At 54.3% G+C, this 21,540-nt stretch overlaps 2 protein-coding genes across 4 annotated transcripts in view; one reads left to right on the top strand and one right to left on the bottom strand.

Moving 5' to 3' along the window:
- Window positions 1-17,750, top strand: part of TAOK3 (TAO kinase 3) — an 89,242-nt gene extending 71,492 nt beyond the window's left edge. For all 3 annotated transcript variants that reach the window (XM_065693005.1, XM_065693006.1, XM_065693007.1), the window contains 8 exons: window positions 449-583; window positions 7,809-8,045; window positions 8,928-9,056; window positions 11,075-11,278; window positions 14,459-14,698; window positions 15,321-15,533; window positions 15,913-16,095; window positions 16,180-17,750. In XM_065693005.1, coding sequence (XP_065549077.1) covers window positions 449-583; window positions 7,809-8,045; window positions 8,928-9,056; window positions 11,075-11,278; window positions 14,459-14,698; window positions 15,321-15,533; window positions 15,913-16,095; window positions 16,180-16,341 — 1,503 coding nt within the window. In that variant the 3' untranslated portion in view covers window positions 16,342-17,750. The remainder of the gene's footprint in view (window positions 1-448; window positions 584-7,808; window positions 8,046-8,927; window positions 9,057-11,074; window positions 11,279-14,458; window positions 14,699-15,320; window positions 15,534-15,912; window positions 16,096-16,179) is intronic.
- A 1,135-nt stretch (window positions 17,751-18,885) lies between these two features.
- On the bottom strand, window positions 18,886-21,300 carry PEBP1 (phosphatidylethanolamine binding protein 1). The gene is made up of 4 exons (XM_065693008.1): window positions 21,106-21,300; window positions 20,661-20,770; window positions 20,050-20,150; window positions 18,886-19,706 (listed from the first exon to the last, which is right to left on the bottom strand). Exons 1-4 carry the CDS (start codon window positions 21,295-21,297, stop codon window positions 19,489-19,491), a joined length of 621 nt encoding a protein of 206 aa, XP_065549080.1. The 5' UTR covers window positions 21,298-21,300; the 3' UTR covers window positions 18,886-19,488.
- Between the last annotated feature and the right edge of the window lie 240 nt (window positions 21,301-21,540).

Here is a 21,540-nt window from a genome sequence, read left to right as displayed (position 1 = left end):
ACTCGGCAAAGGGAATGAGGCAGAATGTTGCTCTGGTGTTAAAAGGGAACAGCACCTGCTTTGCTAGACATGGGAATCACGTTTGTGCTGGGATCGCTGGGTTGCAGTGCTTGAACCCGACCTCTCCGAGGACTCCGACCGCTCTGCATCGCTTCCCGCTTCTCGATCCTTTGGGGCTCTGCACCTATGTAACCCTGGAGGGGTAGAGCAGAGCCAGAGCCCCACGCCAGCCCCAGCGAGGGACTCGGAAGCCTCCCGATCAGCTGACGTGCCGAGCCTGCAATGTGTTGCTTATTCATTTCGTACGGTGGGAGCTGCCGGGGCTAGCAGAGAGCTGAACTATGCCTCTCCAACCGCCGCGCTTGTGCAGACAGAGGGGTGAGAGCGAGGCAGCCGCCGCGGGAAGAGCACAGCCGGACTTTCTCCTTGTTTTTATCCATTTCTGCAGGATCATGTATTTATAAGGGATGAGGTGGGCCACAGGGATCGCAGGCCTGAGGTGCGGCCTACCCAGTCAGTGCAGAATCAGGCCCTCCACTACCGGAACCGAGAGCGCTTTGCCACAATCAAATCAGCATCTTTGGTAAGCAGCCACCGCACCCCACCTCCCCTCATCCCCTCTCCCGCTGCAAACGGGTCAGCGATTCCCTGGCTTTCCTCTCCTAATATGTGCTCTTTCCCTGTTGTTGGCATAGCAACGAGATATTGCACTGAAAGATGCTTCAGCTCTGTGTGTGTGAGATGTAAAATGTGATCTCTCGTTTCTCTGTGTGTTTCCCCTACGCGTGAGAGAAGCCACCTTCCAGGGTGAAGTCGATATCCCCCATCCTCCACCCCCCCTTCCCACTTACCCCTTTTTGTTAACGTGTTTATCTGCATGTGCATAAAGTGTGTCTCTGTGCCCGGGTGGAACCTGCTTCAGTGCCGTGGGGATGCAGATGCCGGTGGGGTTTGAAACAATGAGCTTGCTGCTGCCGCCGCCTGGGTTTTCATTCATTCATTCCTTTCCGGCAGCTCTGGCTGTGTTTTTTCAGCCGGATCCCTAGGAAGGATCCCTGGGTTGGGATGAGGGAGCGGGGCTGTGGGCTTACGAAGGGGGAGGAGGGGGATGGGGTGAATCCATCAGGATTTGTACTATTGCAAATGCGATTGCTGTGGATGCCTTTGTAGTAGGGAAAGGGGTGTGTGCCGGAAGAGTTAGTTGCCGTGCCGCCTCCCCCTCGGCACGGGCTGCGGTGGGCAGCCGCCTTTCGGCAGGGGAAGGAGTGGAAAATGGGGATTTAAAGCAAAAAGAGCTGTCACGGTCGATACTTGGGGGAGCTGGGATTAGAGGTCAGATGGACGGGGAGCGGCAGAAAGTACCCACGGCTCGGCCATGGCACTCGCTCACTGCTATGACATCATCCCAGACCAACCCCGAAACTCCACCAGCAAGCCCTCCCCTTCTTGTCTCACCCTGCCTCGGCGCTGGGGTGTTTCCTCCTCTACCACCATTTCTCCAGCCCCCAAAGCGCTTCCCGTTCCTCCGTGCACCGGGCACGGTGTGTGCGTGGCTGGGAGTGCAGGGGCAAAGGCAGCAGCGGTGCCAGAAGCCCAGATTTCCCCTGTGTGGTTTTGCCGCTGATGCTGTGGCATTCGGGGGTCTGGGCAGAGGCTTCCATTTGAGTCCCATCTTTTACTGCAGGTGTACCCTGAGTGCTCCTCGGGCTGCTGTCCTCTGCTCCCCCTTCCCTCCCCAGCTTAAGGAGTGACCTAGAAACGTGTGCATTAGAGGGCTTGGTGCAGCAGACCTGACACGGGCAGGATCCCTGGGCTCCTGGAGACCCTCTGCCTTGTGTGTGTGTGTGTGTGCATGCACCCAGCGCAGTGCCCACACTGCTGCCTGCACTGAGCAAAGAAGTGTCAGATCCAGTTAGGTTGACTGGAGGGAAGAAATGATGAATGACTCAAGTGTTGTACTCCAAATAGATGTACAATGGGATTGATAAGTAGATATGCGCGTTGAATGTATTCATGTTCTCTTATTCCATGTGGAAAGCTGCTGCACCTTCTTCCCTGCCTTCAGCAGCAGAGTCTATAGCTCCTGTTTTCCTTGAACATGTCTGCTTGGGTGGCTTGAAGGTGTTGCATGGCAAAGGCCCCCGGGGAGCTGATGGGAGGTGTTGCTATGAAGGTACGGACTGTGAGGTCTTCCTGCACCTCTGAGCTCTGGGGAAGGCAGCTGATGGCCCAAGGTCACTCCTGAATCCCATGGCAGCCTCCTGTGGGGCTGGGACTGGGATTTAATTCCCTGCACACTTGGATTTGCTAAATCTCTCTGCTTCAGTGACCCAATACTGCTAAAGAGAACACTAATACAGGGTTATCCCTGTGTTGTCCTCAGCCTGTGCTCACACATCCTCTTCCCAGTGTAGAGGGAAGGTCCAAAGCGTCACCTTGGTGTGCTCCAGGAGGTGTTACCACATCCGTAGGCTCTGAGGTTATGTGCTGGGGGAGAAGCTTTCCCTGTGTTTAGAACAGAAATGTTCTGTTTGATTTCAGTGAGCCTTGTGATGGGCCTTCCCTTCAACAACCTTCCATTCCCACCTCTTCGTGTTCCAAAATGGAAATCTGGGAGGTGGGGGGAAGCTGACTTGAAACCTATTGCCCAGGAGATGAACAGCACCAGGGTCCGTGCTGGGATTGAGTGCTGGTGTGGCTGGCTCACGCTTTACCACCGTGCATTCAATACTGGATGATGCTGGTGGGCTTCTCCCATGCCTGCCCCCTTAGCACCCATGGGGAGGTAAGGGCAGCCGTGACACAGGGACCCAAATGTGTCTGGAATTTGTAGTGTGAGACCAGAAACTCAGGCTTTATTTACCTCTCTGTGTTAATTTACTCTTTCAGCAGCATCTTGAAAAGAGTAACCCTGTAGGAATGTGAGCTCCAGAGCCCACAGTGTTCAAAGCTAAGCAAACCAGCATGTTCTGATGTTCCCAATGTTGTTGCTGCTGACCATCAGCTGGTTCCTCAGCAGCTGGGTGCTGCTTCCTGGCCACAGATAGGGCATGCGGTTGAGAGCATCCAGTGATTTGTATTGTGGAGAATCAGAAAGTGGGAGTTCTGGCCCCAAATTCACTAGTATGGAGTAATATTTGGGTGGAAAAGCTTGTGTCTGTGGGATTTGCTGAACACCACCCCTCAACATGAGAGCAGGGCAAAGCACTGAGGTTCTGGGCCGGGGCTGTGCATGTCGCTGTTCTTACTGGTGGAGTCCAGAGTCTTGGGTCCTTAAATCCTTGTTATTCCCCCTTAGATCAGGATACTGCAGAGGGGCTGCATTGCTGGAAGGATGCTCTCAGCTCTGAAGCCGAGTCTCTTTCCAAAACCAAGCTTGAGTAGTTTCAGTGAGTGCAGGGGTCACAGGAGAACTCCATCAGAAGCTCTGCGCTGCACATGCCCCAGTGATTTTTAAGTGTGATTCCACTGCCCTGTTGCTCTGCAAAAGCATCATGTGAAGAGTAAGGGAACCGGACAGAATTCCAGATGAAATAATGCAATAAGGTGGGAATGTTCTTGTCTTTCAGTGATGCTTTGGGGTTACTCAGGTTAAAACCAATGATAGTGGCAAAATGAGCACATGTGGCTAAGAAAGCTGAAGGAGCTTGCCTCTGGTCTTCATTCAGGCAACAGTTTTAATAGCCACTCTTTTCTGGATCACCTTTCTCTGCTCTTTGTGCAGACCAGCGTCCCTCCCCTCTTACTCCTCCTTGTTTTATGGCACTCCCCTGGCACTGGTGATCATCACTCCCTTGGAACAGTGGTGGAAAACCTGCTGCATGTTCCTGCAGTCACAGGGGAAGTTGCTGTCTGAAATGGAGATCAGGTACCTGCTACATCTCCATGTTGTTTTGCAGACTCACACTGATCCACCCATTGTAAGCTAGAAACTAGAAATCTAAGCCTTGGAGCTTAAAGAGTTGTTGAGAAAGAAAGGTGCAGGTTCTTCTGCGTGGCAAGACTGCATCTCTCAATGTCTTTAAGTGGAAGGTGTGTTGCAAATACGTGCAGTTTCTGGTTGTCTTTCACGCTTTGACCCCTTCACTCCCCACCACCTCATGCGTTTCCTCAGTAGCTGCTTTGACAGTTCTCAAATGAAATGGTCTCACAGTTAACATGTCACAGAAAGATCAGACAGGGGGGACTCTACCAAAGGCCTTGGCATCCTCTTTGACATCCACATGCCAGCAAGGGAATTATGGGATCTCCTCCGGGATCCACAAAGCCACATGTCTAGGTTGGTGTGAGCAGGTCCCTGAAGAGGTCTGACTCCATAACCAGGTACATCCACATGATGGCTGTGCTCTTGCACGCTCTCCTGCTGAAGCAGTGGCAGTTTATTCCAGATGGTTGAGTTTCTCCCGGTGGACTCCCCTGGCTGCTGCCTTTATGGTGCTCTAAAGGTACTGAACTTGTTCTTTCTCATCTCAAAGTTCTTCTCTTGCTGTGAGAGGCTGCTGGAGGCTTCTCACTCAGTGCTCTGCTGCATCCAGCAAAGAGGAGCTCAGTGTTTCGTTTGGTTATGGAGAGGTGAGAACAACCATCCTATAGGAAAGAGGTCAGTATCCTGGTTAAACAGTGTAGGGAAGGGAGCTCTGAGGAGCTGCTGGTTTGGAGAAGCTAAACCCAACTTCCTTACGTAAAGCAAAACTCTTGGAGAGGTGGAAAGGAGGAAGTTTGGATTTCATGGCAAGTGAACTGCCTGTGGGAGTTGATTGGAAAAGACATCTCTCTTCTCAGCTCTGTGTGTGCCAAAGACAGAGAGGTAAGAAGCTGAGAAGACGTCATAGCTCAATAAAACCCCTTCTGTTTGGTACAGATATTTTGGGTCTGCTGATAACCTGATGGATTATTGCATGCTGCACATAGAGCTGCAGGAAACCGCAGGGTTCTGCTTCAAAGCATCCCAACATTTTCCTGGTGATGTGGACAGCAAATGTGCAGTGAGCAATTCCATTGTTCTCTTTCTTTTCCATGATAACCGCTGGGATTATGTTTGTGAAAGACTTCATGAAGTTCCAAGTACCTTTGTCCAAGAACAAATGGGATCACTGGAACTTACCCACATGCTTTCTAACATGGTTGCTCAAGCTGTTCAGTCATTAGGGGCTTAACCTTTACCCCCATAGTCCTTCCTCCATTCATGTGCTGCCATGCTCAGTCTCGAGTACTTCTCTGGCACTGAAGTGCTCATATTCAGTCACTAAAGTTAATTTCTCCCTGTTTCCTCCATGCCCTGAGATCATCATTTGGAGACCTTGTCCCAAGAGATGGAGTTCTGAACAGTCTTGGTCTTCATTGGAGATTATGGTGATAAATGAGGTCCGTAGCTGACTGCAGACATTACATCTACACCATGCCCACTGAGTCTCCTGTTCTCCTTCTCGCCTCTCTTTGGGAATGGAATGCTGCTTTTGGTTTTCCTTTGGCTTTTTCATGTCCCATCTTCTTCTGTGACTGCCAAGTTTTACCAGCCAGTGTTACAAAGAGTAATTGCCTCCTATTGTTGGAGATAAATATCCCAGACCAAGTGTGAAGCCTTTCAAAGGTGGAATTCTTGTCATGGTAGGGATGAGCAAAACTGGAAGCAAGGTACGTGCTTTGGAGCAGCCAAGGCCAGCAAGGGTAAAAGTTGAATGATGTAAACGAGAAGTGCACATTCTAACTCTCATCAGAGGCGAGACCAAAGGGGAGAATGGCAGAGTTGCTGGTGGGTTCTTACATTGCTTTTCATATGCTCTCCCTGTTTGCTTTGTTCTGCCAATGTCTTGGGATGGAGCGTGCCCTGGCTCGCAGAATGGCTGCAAACCTGCACATCCCAGGAGATCTCGTCCTGCTGCATGGTGCTTACCGCATCTCCATGTCCCCGACCAAGGCTGTTCTCTCCAAGTCGTGTCTCATTTAATACAGGAAACAGCATCTGGAAATGCTGGGGGTTTGCCTTGTCCTGGGTGGCTTCTCAGAGGAGCTCTCATCGCCTGGAAGCTGCTGGCAAAGATCTTACTCTTGCCGAACTTGACTGAAATGTGTGAGTGACACCCAGGACGGGTGTCACTGGTTGAGCTACAGCAATACACAGGGCTAATGCTGGGTGTACGTTCTGCAGTCACTTCTACAACCTGACTTACCATGGTATCTGTCTTAGATCTGTCATTACCTTGTCTTAAGCCTTTGAAGGCTGCTCTGTCACCAGTTGCTGAGGTGTAGGTATGTATTTAACCCAGCTGCCTTCAAAATAGCATCCCAGCATTCCTTGTACAGGGAGGATGTGATCAGTCCATGTTTGCCTTTGCTGATGTGGTGAACCCACCATCATCCTTCCTGGTGCTAGAGTCAGACACAGCACTGGAGTCAGGCTTTGCAGCCAGATGTTCCCTTTGCTCTCTGGGGTTGTGTTTGGAAGGGGCAGAGGGAAGACAGAGCCTGTCCACTTCAGTACCTTCATCCTTTCACGTCTTGTTTCTGTTCTGGACTCTGGCTATAATCTTGGTAACCATTTACTGTAAATTGCTGTTAACCAGTTTCAAGGGGAAGGCTTTGGAAGGCTCTTCCTCACCTCCCTTCACGCTGCTCCCAGGTGCTGGTAGGCATCTGAGCTGAGGCAGGAGGCAGCATCTCAGCATGCTGCCTGCCTTGGGTGAGCTTGGCTGTTGGAGCTCTTGATCGCTGCTTCCCATCAGACACTGGTCCCGAAGCACAGGGCTGCTGGTGAGTGTGGAACTTGAGGTCTGTGGGTCCATCCCGTCCCACACCTGAACCTCGAAGAGCTCTGATAAACAGCCTTGAATGCCTGTGGTAGGTGTCAGTTCCTTCTCTGGGCTCTCATGGAAGGCTTTGGCAGGTCTGCTGGTTCATAAAGCTTCAGTGATCACCCTCAAAGGGCTGAGCTCTTCGCTTCACACTTAAGTGGGAAGGGAGAGACCCACACAGAGTCAGGCACTGCAGCTCCGCACGTGTTCTATGGCTCCAGCTTTTGGCTCCCAGGCCTCTCACACAGGAGATCAGATCTGCATACGTGAAGTTCCTGGCACTGCGTGAAAAAGAAAACCCCGTTTTGGCCCCTTTCCTTCTGGAATGGGAGCGTTCCCACTCAAGAGTCTGACCATTCTTGGCACAACTTCACTGGATTATTTTTTTCCCTTCCTTTCACAAGGCCGCACTTGGGCATGGAAATGAACATGGAAACTTGGGAGCTTGTTTCAGCTGAGCAGGGTTTAAACCATCTGATCAGTCCTGTTCAGAGCACACAGCTCCAGGACGGTGTTCCCGTGTTAGGAGTCTTCCAGTTCTGGTAGGGCATGAGCTCTGCTGCCATCTTCTTGGATTTTAAGGAGCCATTTTTTAGGAGGAATGCAGGGGATGGGTATTGAGGGAGTGACTTGGAACTGCAGGAGGGGTCTTAGAATGGATGCAGACTTTAAGTCCATGTCACCCTCAGGATGTGAGTCTGGGTCCACAGAAGGTTGTCCAGCAGCCACCTCTGTTTCCAGATCTCCTCTGGTGTCTCCAGCAGCGCTCAGTAACCTGCTGCTTCCTTTAGCTGCGCCGTGGCACTGAAAACACACATGGAATCCATGGGGACAAGACAGGGGTAAAAGATCAGGAGAGGGAAACTGCATTGGCCTCATGGGTGATGTTGAACAGCAGCACCCTCTGCCACCTGGAGCAGCTGGTTCCTGGGGTCTGGTTTGCAGGTAAGCAGCGATGGAGACCCCGTGTCCATGACGAAGGCCGCGTAGCACTTGTCCCCCTTTCCTCACCATCAGGTTACAAGGCAGATCCATGAGCATGAGCAGGAGAACGAGTTGCGGGAACAGATGTCAGGATATAAGCGGATGCGGCGCCAGCACCAGAAGCAGCTGATCGCCCTGGAGAACAAGTTGAAGGCCGAGATGGACGAGCACCGCCTCAAGCTGCAGAAGGAGGTGGAGACCCATGCCAACAACTCGTCCATCGAGCTGGAGAAGCTGGCCAAGAAGCAAGTGGCTGTGATGGAGAAAGAGGTGAGGAGGCTTCTCAAGTGTACATCTCTTCATCAGGGACTGCAGTGACAGGACAAGGGGTAACGGGTTCAAACTGAAACAGGGGAAGTTTAGATTGGATCTAAGGAGGAAATTCTTTCCTGTTAGGGTGCTGAGGCACTGGAATCGGCTGCCCAGGGAGGTTGTGAGTGCTCCATCCCTGGCAGTGCTCAAGGCCAGGTTGGATGAAGCCTTGTGTTGGATGGTTTAGTGAGAGGAGTCCCTGTCCATGGCAGGGGGGTTGGAACTGGATGATCTTGAGGTCCTTTCCAACCCAAACCATTCTATGATTCTATGAAGGCAGGGGGAGAGGGGTGAACCAGGGCTCTCAGAGAAGGCAGTGGACGTACTGCTTAAAGCTCCCTGCATGGTCACTGCGTGGAGCTGCCTTGGCCACTTTCATGCAGGAGCTTCCCAGCTCCAAGCCTCGTGGCTCCGTGGGCATTGACTGATGCCGCAGCCAAGCGATGGCTCAGAGAGGCTGACGGGCCCTGTGGGGACCTTGGAGGGAGCTGCTGCCTCCTGGCTGAGGACAGGTCAAAGCTTGCTGCTGTCAGTGGGCCCATTTAAAACTCAACGTGTGAATCCATATGGTAAAAGCAGCGGGGTTTCACCCTCTGGGCTGGTGTTGGTGCAGAGAGGTAAGAAGCATGAGGGAACTCTTCAAGGTATGTGGGCATGAGGGGGGGTTTGTGCAAGCAGCTTTCATGTGGCTGAATCCTCATATGGCTTTGTCTAGCACAGTGCTGAGAGAATGGCAGCCCATAAAGCACCACAGAGCACTGATTTGGGCTGGATTCCTGACCTGCTTCCTCACCCTTTGTGGTTTCTTCCTCTTTCCCCCCCTCTCTCTGTGCCTTGCAGGCAAAGGCAGCTGCAGCAGATGAAAAGAAATTCCAGCAACAGATTTTGGCTCAGCAGAAGAAAGACCTGGCGACCTTTTTAGAAAGTCAGAAGAAACAATACAAGCTTTGCAAGGAGAAGATTAAAGAGGCAAGAAACCCTCATTTCCAGGGCTGACGGGGTGTGGAATGAACATGAAGCAGCCTTTCCTTCAGATAAACCTGGGCCAGCCCAGGGGTTTAAGGGACACTGTCAGGCTTGGAAGCAGATTTAGGTTCCTGAACCAGTCCATGAGTGTGTGCTGGAGGTGCCTTCACACCCTGCTGTAGAGCAGGAGCTTTGGAACCAAGGGGAACTTGATTTCAGTATCAAGGGGAACTTGATTTCAGTAAGGCATTTGATACTGTCTCCCACAGCATCCTCATAGATAAGCTAAGGAAGTGTGGGCTTGGTGATGAGGTAGTGAGGTGGATCGAGAACTGGTTGAAAGGAAGAAGGCAGAGAGTTGTGGTCAATGGCGCAGATTCTAGCTGGAGGTCTGTGACTAGTGGAGTCCCTCAGGGGTCGGTGCTGGGACCGGTGCTGTTTAATATTTTCATCAATGACCTGGATGAGGGAACTGAGTGCACCCTCAGCAAGTTTGCTGATGACACAAAGCTGGGAGGAGTGGCTGACACACCAGAGGACTGTGCTGCCATTCAGCGAGACCTGGACAGGCTGGAGAGTTGGGCGGGGAGAAACTTGATGAAATTTAACAAGGGCAAGTGTAGAGTCTTGCATCTGGGGAAGAACAACCCCATGTACCAGTACAGGTTGGGGGTTGACCTGCTGGAAAGTAGTGAAGGGGAAAGGGACCTGGGGGTCCTGGTGGATAGGAGGATGACCATGAGCCAGCAATGTGCTCTTGCGGCCAAGAAGGCAAATGGCATCTTAGGGTGCATTAGAAAGGGAGTGGTTAGTAGGTCAAGAGAGGTTCTCCTCCCCCTCTACTCAGCCTTGGTGAGGCCGCATCTGGAATATTGCGTCCAGTTCTGGGCCCCTCTGTTCAAGAAGGACAGGGAATTGCTTGAAGGAGTCCAGCGCAGAGCCACAAAGATGATGAAGGGAGTGGAACATCTCCCTTATGAGGAGAGGCTGAGGGAGCTGGGTCTCTTTAGCTTGGAGAGGAGGAGACTGAGGGGGGGGGGACCTCATCAGTGTTTACAAATATGTAAAGGGTAGGTGTCAGGATGATGGAGCTGGGTTTTTTCAGTGATGCCCAGTGACAGGACAAGGGGCAATGGGTGTAAACTGGAGCACAGGAGGTTCCATGTGAGCATCAGGAAGAACTTCTTTACTGTAAGAGTGACAGAGCACTGGAACAGGTTGCCCAGGGGGGTTGTGGAGTCTCCTACACTGGAGATATTCAAGGCCCGCCTGGACAAGTTCCTGTGTGATGTACTGTAGGTTACCCTGCTCTTGCAGGGGGTTGGACTGGATGATCTTTTGAGGTCCCTTCCAACCCTTGGGATTCTGTGATTCTGTGAAATGGGACTTCACGGAATTCTTCCTCCTCTTTTTCCTCATCTGTTTTGGGGGGGGTTGAGGCTTTTCTGCTCAAGCTGTACGTGAAGAGCACCCATTCGGGTGCCATTTGTTTAATGGTCACTTACAGGAGTCAGACAAAGTAGTAACTAAGCTCATAGCTTATCTGTCCAAACCTGCATCACTGAAGCCCAGCATCCCAGCACACACGCAAATCACTTGCTGTTCAGAGCATAAAGGTGAGCAAATGAACAGGAAGGAGCCCCACTGGGTACCTGCCTCAACAGAGAACTGAGCACGAGTCCTGCTGAAATAAAGCTGAAGCCCAGCTGGGCTCCTGTGTGGAACAGGGGCAGAGAAGGGAGGGGAGCCCTGGGGTCTGACCCAGTCTCTTTCCCGGACAGCCAGAGGGTGCTGATGGTTTGGTGCTGCCCCTGGGATGTTGAATGGGCGCTTCCTCCTCCTCCTCTTGGTGCATTCGAGCCCAGCTCTGGAGGCAGCGGGGCTGGGCATGGTCAGGGATGAGTCTGGTTCTGGTGGCGTGGTTGGGGTTTTGGTGTCCTTTCACGACCAGAGGAGAGGCAGTGAGCGAAGGTCTCAGTCCTGTGTCACTGACCCTAAGGGAAGTGGTTTCTTTGCGGCAGGAAATGAATGAGGACCACAGCACGCCGAAGAAAGAGAAGCAGGAAAGGATATCCAAACACAAGGAGAACCTGCAGCACACGCAGGCTGAAGAGGAGGCCCATCTTCTCAGCCAGCAGAGACTCTACTACGACAAAAACTGCCGTTTCTTCAAGAGAAAAACCATGATCAAGAGGCACGAGATGGAGCAGCAGAACATTCGGGAAGTAAGGCATTCCTCCCTCCCTTCCCCAGGCACTGCGGCGAGGGGCTTAGCTTCATGGCTGCAAAGCATGGGCATTAGGTTTTGGGGGGGGTCCTTCTGTCACAGCCCAGGGCACTTTGTGCCGTGGTGGGTGCCACCCTTGGGAGAATGGCTGGAAAGGAACCATGGGGGGGGTTCTGCTTGGTGGCTGAAGAGGACTAAGGCGGGTGAAACGTGTGCTGAACCAGGGACGGTGTTAAGGGCGCAGGGGGAAGTGCTGCGAGTGTCAGAAATACCAGTTCAGCCCTGTGTGTCTGCAGCCGTCACCCTCAGGTGATGAGGTCTTCCCTTTCCACTGGGCTCTGCTCAAGCGGGTGCACAGAATGGGGATAGCTTTTAATGGGAAGCTGCTCTCCATCCCGCTTGGATTGCCCCTTGCCTCAGAGGCTGCCTGCAGTCAAAGCCCACCGTGGAGAAGGAACTGTCACTTGTGGTGACATGACGATAGTGTCTCAGTTCTTCATTAATGTTAGGTTTGGATAAAGACAGTTCTGTGAAGGCTGAGAATGAACGAGTGGTCACAGACCTCTCATGATCGTGTTCTTGGTCTGCCACCATCCCATTTGCCTGCGTACCCCTAACAGTGCCCTGCATTGTACCTGCTTGGAGCCATCCCATCCCGACATCAGCTCAGACACCCTGAGAATGAAGGACTATGAAAAGTCAGACTTGGGCACCCTCATCGCAGTGTGTAAGCCCTGTGGCAGGGATGAGAACAGAATGCAGGTACCTGCCATGTGTTTTAACCAGGAAACGCTCCCCTGAGCTCCTGCGTTGAAGCTCCTCAAAGAGACCCGATGTTCACAGTGATCCAAGCGTTTATTTCCTGGAAGTAGCACCCCTACTGACCCGTTCCAGCTGGATCAGACACCTGAAGTAAATCACAGCATCCCAGCCTGGGTTGGGTTGGAAGGGACCCCAAAGCTCCTCCAGCTCCAACCCCTGCCACGGGCAGGGACCCCTTCCACTGGAGCAGCTTGCTCCAAGCCCCTGTGTCCAACCTGGCCTTGAGCACTGCCAGGGATGGGGCAGCCACAGCTTCTCTGGGCACCCTGTGCCAGCGCCTCAGCACCCTCACAGGGAAGAGCTTCTGCCTAAGAGCTCAGCTCAGCCTCCCCTCGGGCAGGTTCACGCCGTTCCCCTTGGCCTGGCCCTACAGGCCCTGATAAACCCCAGACCATTTTAAAAGCCTTTTTTGTTCTTGCTATTTGAAGGAATCCCAGAGATCCTTTCAGTGGAAAAGTGTTCTGAGGGCAGTGCCCCTGTTTGTTCCCACTGTGTGGGCTGACAGGGTGTTCCATAGGGATTGGCACATGAGAGGAACCTGCCCTGCCTTAGGTGAGGGCACACAAGCCATCTCTCTGCCCATGGGCTGCCTGTCCCTTGTGCCTCTGTGTGAGTGAGGATCCATCCCAGCACACCTGCAGGTCTGATTTATGGCCCAAGGTGGTGTTTTGCTTAAACGAAACGTGTGCAACATCCTCATAGCTGAGACCAGGGACAAGACCCGGCCCCGTCTCCTTCCCTGCCCTCCTCCCGGAGCCTCTCACAGTCACAACAGCCACACGGGCTGAAGAGCCTGCTTGCAGGTGCTGTTGATGCTGAGGGTTGCACCAGGGTGACAGCGTGCAAGCAGCAACTCCGATAATTAGAGATTCAGAGCGGCCCTGTGGAGGCCTTGGGGGTGCTGGTCGATGAGAAAATGAACATGAGCCGGCTGCAGTGTGCGCTCGCAGCCCAGAAACCAACCGTATCCTGGGCTGCATCAAAAGGAGCGTGACCAGCAGGTTGAAGGAGGTGATCCTGCCCCTCTGCTCTGCTCTTGTGAGGCCTCACCTGGAGCATTGTGTGCAGTTCTGGTGTCCTCAGCATAAAAAGGACATGGAACTGCTGGAACAAGTCCAGAGGCCACGAGGATGATCAGGGGACTGGAGCACCTCCTGTATGAAGACAGGCTGAGGAAGTTGGGGCTGTTCAGCCTGGAGAAGAGAAGGCTACGTGGAGACCTCAGAGCAGCCTTCCAGTGTCTGAAAGGGGCTTATAGGGATGCTGGGGAGGGACTCTTCATCAGGGACTGCAGTGACAGGACAAGGGGTAACGGGTTAAAACTTAAACAGGGGAAGTTTAGATTGGATCTAAGGAGGAAATTCTCTACTGTGAGGGTGGTGAGGCACTGGAATGGGTTGCCCAGGGAGGCTGTGAGTGCTCCATCCCTGGCAGTGTTCAAGGCCAGGTTGGAACTGGATGATCTTGAGGTCCTTTCCAACCCAAACCATTCTATGATTCTAATTACACCCTTATTGGCTTCCACTCATTAGACTGAGCCAGCACGGGGCCTTCCCTGTGCTGGGCACTGTGCGTGTGCGAGGCCTGTCCTGTGCCACTCTATGAATACGTGGTTTGTGAACACTTCCAGGGATGCCGATTCCAGCACTGCCCTCGTCCTTGGCTTGCAAGGAAGGGTTTCCTTACCCCATGTGGTGAGCTGGGGCTCTTCACCTCTGCTTTGGCCATTCCAGTGCTAGTGGTAGGAGGGAAGCCTCATCTCGCAGTGCCTCCCAGGGGCTTGGGGTGATTTACAGCAGGCAACCGGGAGGCTGGAGACTCCCTGGAGCAGGCAGGAGCTGGTTGCAGGGTGGAGGGATGGATGGATGGAGGGGAGGGAGGGAGGAATGGATGGATGGATGGATCATGGAATCAGCCAGGTTGGAAAAGCCCTTTAAGCTCATCCAGTCCAACCCTTACCCCAGCACTGCCAAGGCCACCACTGCCCCATGGCACTGAGGGCCTCGTCTCCACGGTGTGTGAACACTTGCAGGGCCGGTGGTGCCTGCAGCCCTGCCCTGGGCAGCCTGTTCCAATGCCTGAGCACCCTCTGGGGCAGGAATTGTTCCTCAGCTCCATCTGAACCTGCCCTGGGGCAGCTTGAGGCTGGTTCCTCTTGTCCTACCGGATGGATGGATGGATGGATGGATGGATGGATGGATGGATGGATGGATGGTTGGTGCTCACTTTACCATTCCCATCGTGCTGCTGCGTTTGTTTCCCTGTGGCACATGGAAGCCCTTGGCGTTCTCTGTAGACACCAGCTCCACAAACCCCAGCACTGCTGAGCTCTCTCCCCGTGTTCTGCTCTGTGCAGGAGCTGAACAAGAAGCGGACGCAGAAGGAGATGGAGCACGCCATGCTGATCCGGCACGACGAGTCCACGCGCGAGCTGGAGTACCGGCAGCTGCACACGCTGCAGAAGCTGCGCATGGACCTCATCCGGCTGCAGCACCAGACTGAGCTCGAGAACCAGCTGGAATACAACAAGCGGCGGGAGCGGGAGCTGCACAGGAAGCATTTCATGGAGCTCCGGCAGCAACCAAAGAACCTGAAGGTGCCGGAAGCTTTCCCCCCTCCTCTGGCAGTCCCTGGGCCTGCTGCCTCCTGCCTGGCATCCCTCTCCTTTGCACGGGGCCTCTGTGGTGCGAGGAAGTTGTGAGCTGTTAGAGCAAAGAGCTCGCTGAGCGCTTCTAAGTGCTGTGCTGATTGAGGCTGCTGGGCAGAACTAGGCTCATCCCCAGCAGATGGTTCAGTGTTTGCTTCCGATGAGCGGTGTGTTCCTCAGGCCCTGCTGGTATCAGCCTATAAACCTTGATAGGGAATGGGGTTGGGGGATGCTTCCTGCTTTCAAAGGGGGAGAGAGCATGGGTGTGCTGAGCGCTGTGCTCGGTCCCAGCCTGGCTCCAGGTGGATTAGAGCCCTGTGAGCTGCTTGGTGCGGGGATGTCCGTTCCTCCTGTGAACAGCCCAAAGGCGCGTTGCTTCTGTCCACTTGTCTCCTCTGTCAGCTCCACAGCCTCTGCGTAGCCCAGGGCTGAGGTGGGGAGACAGCAAAACGGGAGGCTCTGGGGAAGCGAATCCTTTTGGAGGGCAGGAGGCAGGGTGATGGGCTGGGCCCCAACCCACCCATTGGGATCTCCGTTCCCAAAGCTCTTCACAGCATTCCTTCCTCGGCAGGCTATGGAAATGCAGATCAAAAAGCAGTTCCAGGACACATGCAAAGTGCAGACGAAGCAGTACAAAGCACTGAAGAATCACCAGCTGGAAGTAACTCCAAAGAGTGAGCACAAGACAATTCTGAAGAGTCTGAAGGACGAGCAGACGAGGAAGCTCGCCATCCTGGCCGAGCAGTACGAGCAGAGCATCAACGAGATGATGGCCTCACAGGCGGTAGGTGCAGCATCCTGGGCAGGGCGGGCGTGATGGAGGTGGGTACAGTCAGCCCATGCATCCCTGCAGCATGCGGTGTGGTGGGTTGGTAACAACTGCTTTATAGTGCACCAGGACACACTTTCCCCCTTGTAACAAGCACCTCACAGAACACACAGCTGGGGATTCAGGATTGGATCTGCTCTGAGGCTCCTGCCTCTGTGTGTGCGGTAGCTGCTGTTAGGAAGCCCTTGCTGCCTTCCTCTACCGCCACCAGCACCAGAGGCTGTGGTGCTGAGAGCAAGGGGCACTCTGAGGAGGCAGAGCTGTGTGTCCCTGCTGTCGGAGCGGGGCAGTTCCGCGTGGAGATTCCAACGTTGTTTTCCCAACGCTCCCACAGCTGCGGCTGGATGAGGCCCAAGAAGCGGAATGCCAAGCCCTGAGACTGCAACTCCAGCAGGAGATGGAGCTGCTCAACGCGTATCAGAGCAAAATCAAGATGCAGACAGAAGCACAGCACGAAAGAGAGCTCCAGAAGCTGGAGCAGCGGGTGTCGCTGCGCAGGGCGCATCTCGAGCAGAAGGTACGGTCTGGGGGTGCCTGGCTGCGGCCGCGGGCTCGGGGTGCTGGTGCTGTGCTAAGGGGCTGCTGCCTCTGCTCCCTGCAGATCGAGGAGGAGCTGGCAGCCCTGCAGAAGGAACGCAGCGAGAGGATCAAGTTTCTCTTGGAAAGGCAGGAGCGAGAGATTGAGACGTTTGACATGGAGAGCTTGCGGATGGGCTTTGGGAATTTGGTCACGTTAGAATATCCCAAGGAGGACTATAGATGAGATTAGATTGCTTGATGCCATTGAAAACACACACACACAAAAAAGACAACAAAACAAAGAGGTAAAACCAAGTAAGGAGCAAACTTGCAAACCCAACATTCCCCACGTCACCGGGAGTGCTCTCTCTCTTTCTGTCTCTCTTCCTGACATCGTGTCGGACTTAGTGCCTGTATCTCCTTCCGCCACCGGGGCCCGTGTCCCAGCCCGGTGCAGGACAGCTCCTGGTGGTTCTTCTCCATAGTATGTCCCAGTATTGATGTCTCTGTGCAATGATTCAAAATGTGACAATTTTAATGGCAAAAAAAAAGCAAAAAACCCACAAAAAAAAGGCTCTAACCCCCCCACCCCCCCCCCCCCCCAAGTGGATGTCTGTTGCTTTTGAGCAATCACTCATTTTACCACCAATCGATGAAAGTACAAGCAAAAAAGCACCCACCTCGATTCTGATGGCAAGCTCCAAGCCCAGGGGGAGAGAGACAAATCCGCAGCCTTACCTGAACCAGCTGCTGCATAATTTAATTTTAGTCTTTATTTTTTTGGTATTTATTCATCAGGAATAATTAAATAATAAAAATTTTATTAAAGATTGAAAAAAAAAAACAAAAAAAAAACACAAAAAAAAAAAAGATTTGATACATTTTACAGGACAAGGAAACCACACAAAACCTTAACTCCTGCTGTACATATCAGTGGTGACATTGAGACTTTGGGGACGGGGCGGGGAGGGGGCAGACGTGGTGATTTTTAGCAGCGCCGAGGCGGGGACGGGGCCTCGCTCCTCGGCATCAGCTCTTTGATTGTATCATAAATCCTTTTCTGCTGTCGCAGAGAATGGGAATTGACACTTCACAAAGGAGCCCACAGGATTCCCGGTAGCACAAATTGGGCTTTGTCAAATCGTGTATTTTGTGTATAGAAGGAAAAATTTAAGGAGAGCTTTTACTTATTTTCATATTGTATTTTAACTGGTTCTCTGATCAGAACTTTTTTTACTTCTTTCCCCCTTTCCCCTCTTCCCCTCCCAGCGCTCGGGGCCCGGCCCCGTCCTCTCGGCTCATCCCCAGCCCCTTTTTCTGTTCTCTGCTTTACTTTTGGCTTTCTTTGCTTTAGTTCTTGGGTTTTCTTTCTTTGTCCCTGCCCCCAGCCCACCCCCCACCCACCCCCCCCGATCTTGGTCACGAATCTTGCATTCTCCACACTTTCAAACTGTGTATTTTCTTACAATAAAAAGAGAAAAAACCAAGGCTTTACTTCTTTTGCATGCACTTTAAGAATAAAAGAGAAGAAAATGAAACAAAAAAACACACCCCCCCCCCCCCCAACGCCCCCATTTTTCAGGTTCCGAGGAAGAGCATGAATTAACTGTCAGAGCTTTTACTTATATTTGTAAATAAAAGTGTTCATCACAACGCGTGCCTGTGTCATTGTGGGGCCCGGCCCGGCGCAGCGCCGGGGGTGGATGGATGGGGGGAGCACAGGGAGGACACCCCCCCACCACGTGGGTGTTACCCCAATCCTGCTGTTCCAGGCAGGGAAGGGGTTGAGGGTGGGTTTAGTCCCAGGGGGGATGAGCTGATGGGCCCCTGCTGCCTGATCCGCTTGGTCATGGGGCTGTTTCCCACCTGGATTGCCTGGTTTAATGGCTGGGTTGACCAGCTGCCTTGGGGTAGAACACAAGCCCCTTCCTCAGTTCCAGACTCGCTTCCTTTGAGGAAGGGGCCAGTTTAAAGCTTTGAGTTCCATGAAGTACAATTAGCACAGCATCCCAGCCTGGTTTGGATTGGAAGGGACCTTAAAGCTCCTCCAGCTCTAACCCCTGCCACGGGCAGGGACCCCTTCCACTGGAGCAGCTTGCTCCAAGCCCCTGTGTCCAACCTGGCCTTGAGCACTGCCAGGGATGGGGCAGCCGCAGCTCCTCTGGGACTTACACTGCCCTCATCTTTCAACCCTGTCAAGATGCCAGACTGGACCGAAGGCTCGTTTTCCACTTTAAGCACTCAGGAGGCCCCACCGGGCCTCGCTGCTGGAGCATCAGGACAACCAGGATGCTGGAGCCTGGCTGCAGCTCAGGTAACGCTGGTGGAGCCTCTTGCGGTGGTGCTGTGGGCTCCTGTGGGGTGATGAGGCTTCCAGTTCTGCACCCATGTGGGGCAGCCCAGGGGTCACCGCTGCAGGAGGGGCTCTGCTGCAGAGGTTCAAGGTTGGTGACAGAAGGGTCTCAGGGGATCAATCACCCTGCTGATGCGTTAGGGCAGCGTCAGTAGCACGCTGAGAAGTGTCCTCTCTGCAGCTGTAAAGCCAGCCTGGCAGCACCGTGTGCTGTGACGGCAAGCTGAGCCTCGAGGTGAGTGGATATAGACTAACTGGATCTAACCAGGGTTAACTTGTTGGATAGGACGTGGCTGCTTGGAGCTGCGCTCCTCCGGCACCTCCAGTTCTAGGGCGGGCTGCCGGGAGGGTGCATCACCACTCTGCACCAGGAGGAAAGGAACGGTGACCCCAAGCTGCCCCCCTCCAGCCCCCCAAGGCAACAACCACACCGTCCACCGTGGTACGTTTTTAATTGCACTGTGAGCAAACAGCACACGGACATGGGGTCACAACACAACTCCAACAAAGGAAGTGGGCTCTCGGCTTCGAGTGGCAACAGAACAGAAGGCAGTGCTATAAATCAGCTTAGCTGCACCTTCACTACTCTAGTGGTTCATTGCAGTGGAGGCACTGGCCAAAGGCTTGAGGGTAAAAGGAATACAAGCCAGAAATGAGGGTTTCCCTTCGCCTGCCCCCTCCTCTCCTGGCAAAGGGAGCCTACGCAGCCAGCACCACCCCAGAAGTGGTTCTGTACCCACACCACCTTCAGTACAGCAGGGACAATAACACAGGTCTGGCTTCCCTTGAGCAGGTCAGCCTGGGGGTGGTGGCCCTTACAGTGATCACCTGGATGTGCGGGAGCCAGCAGAAGCACAGCACGGGGCTGGAGCACACGGACACGGCGCAGGCTCGGGCAGGGCAGGGGCAGGGGCAGGTTACAGCTCCAGGAACGGGAGCAGTCAGGTTTGATTCACTAATGAAACAGAACTACAGCCACGCGCTCCGAGCAGCCCGGTCCCCGGGGTGCTGCACAGGGCTTCCTCACCGCCCCGCGCCCTACTTGCCCGAGAGCTGCTCGTACAGCTTGGGCACGTAGTCATCCCACTCGGCCTGGTAGCACGTGCCAGCCACCGGCACCCCCAGCTCGTACTTGCTGCGGAAAGAGGCCACCTTGAACTTGCCTCGCTTGTCCCCGGAGCGGTTGGAGAGGATGGGCTCGTTGCAGGACAGCGGCTTGGGCTGCTCGTACACCAGCCACACGTAGCGGTGCAGCCCTGCGGGGAGCAACACAGCGTTACCAGGGCCGCGCACCTGCAATTCCCGGGGCCAGGTCTGCTCTGAAGTGACCCCGGGAGTGCTGGGGAATGGATGCCTGCATTCCCCAGGCCTGGAATGCAGCCTGAGTATGTTGTGTGTAACTGTGATGGCCTTGAAGCAGGCAGCTATTCCTAGCGCCCATGAGCAGCCACAAGCTGTGCTGTGTGGGCCATTCCTGCAGCATGGCATGTGCCAAGCAGGCAGCCAGTTTCCTGCAGAGCTCCCACCCTCCTCTCTGCATCTGATCCACGCAGCACCACTGTGCCTAGAGCATGCGAACTGCCACGTGGAAGTACCAACCTGTCCCTTTGGGAGGTCCGGAGCCGACGTAATCGGACAGCACAGTCCCGCTGCTCACGTTGTTGCCTTTCATGTTGGTCACCAGGAAGTGATGCCATTCCCTGGAAGGAGAATGGCAAAAAGCAGTGAGGCTGCACCACAGCCCCAGCAAGACCCTTCACTGCCCCAGGCTGCTGCTTTGCTGCAGTCGGCGCAGGGTAACTGCAGCTGAAGAGCTGCCACTCCTTGTTTGCCAATCCCAGAGATACCAGTCCTAGAGCAAAGTCTGCCCTCCTGCCCTGTGGCTCTGTGATACCCAAAGCCTGGCTTGAGACGGGTGAGCTGGCCCCAGGTTTAAGCCTGCACTGCCAGCACAGACAGCCCTAATTCTAACTCGCACACACGCCATATTAAAGCAAGCAGATGATGTGCTTCTCTAAGCTACAACAGACCTTCAACCACCCCTGGCAAAAGCAGCTGCTCCTCCCCATGCTGTCCCTGTCTCAAGGAGAGATGCAAGGGCACAGACTCTGCTGCACCTTAGGTGGAGCACGCTCCTGACCCCCTGCTCAGAGCAAGAGGGATGCTCCGCTTTCCCCAGTCAACCCAGGGAGCTGCCCCATCCCCATTACCTGAACTTTGGGTCCTTCCTACTGGGCGCGTCTGGGTCTGTGAGAACCAGGGTATAAAGCTTCTGGGGATCACAGCCATCCCATTCAATGCTGGTGGGGCGATTCTGCACCTGGAGGGACGGCAGCGTTAGCGGGAGCAGCCAGCTCCACGCCAGCCGTACCGCACACACGCCCGCCCACCGCAGGCATCAGCAACCGCCCAGTTCAAGGCCGTTCGTACCAGCTCACGCCCAGCTTATCGGAGCCGCCGGGATTCCTCCCGCAGCACGGAGCGGGGCCGGACCGCACCGCGCAGCCCCCCTACAAGAGCCAACAGCAAAGCCCAGGGAGGCTTTGCACCCGGTGAGGCTCCCATCGGAGCTGCCAGAACGGAGGCCCAAGAGGCCCGGCCGGCCCCCGCCATTCTGCAGCGCCCTCCTGCGCCACAGGCCGGGCCCTCACTCACCTGAGTGGGCGTGAGCACCTTGCCCAGCTCGTCTATCTCCACGGAGCCATACTTGACCCGCAAAGGCTGCGCCGGCTTCTGCTCCACCTCGGTGAGGCTCAGCGGCCCGCTCCACAGCGCCAGGTCCACGGGCATGGCTCCGGCTGCACCGCGCTGCGCTCCGCGGCCTCTGCCCCCGCCCCCTGCTCCCATTGGTGGAGACGCGCCGAGAGCCGCGCACCAGCTCCAGCTGTTAGGGCGCCCCCAAGCGGTGCCGCCCGGTGTTGGCGCAGGGCGGGGGGGGCGAGCTCTGCCGCCCCTGTGTTAATTCGGTTAATTAGGTTAATTAGGTTAATTAGGTTAATTAGGTGAGGCGCGGAGCTGGGCGTGTTGTGCCCTCCCCAGGCGGTCCTGGAGGAACCTGAGGCCCTTGTTGTGGCGCTCAGAGGAATAACC

This window comes from Lathamus discolor, chromosome 12, assembly GCF_037157495.1.
Source record: "Lathamus discolor isolate bLatDis1 chromosome 12, bLatDis1.hap1, whole genome shotgun sequence".
NCBI classification, from domain to species: Eukaryota; Metazoa; Chordata; class Aves; order Psittaciformes; family Psittacidae; genus Lathamus; species Lathamus discolor.
The sequence above is the reverse complement of the archived record's forward strand: the minus strand, read 5'-3'. Positions and strand labels throughout refer to the sequence as shown.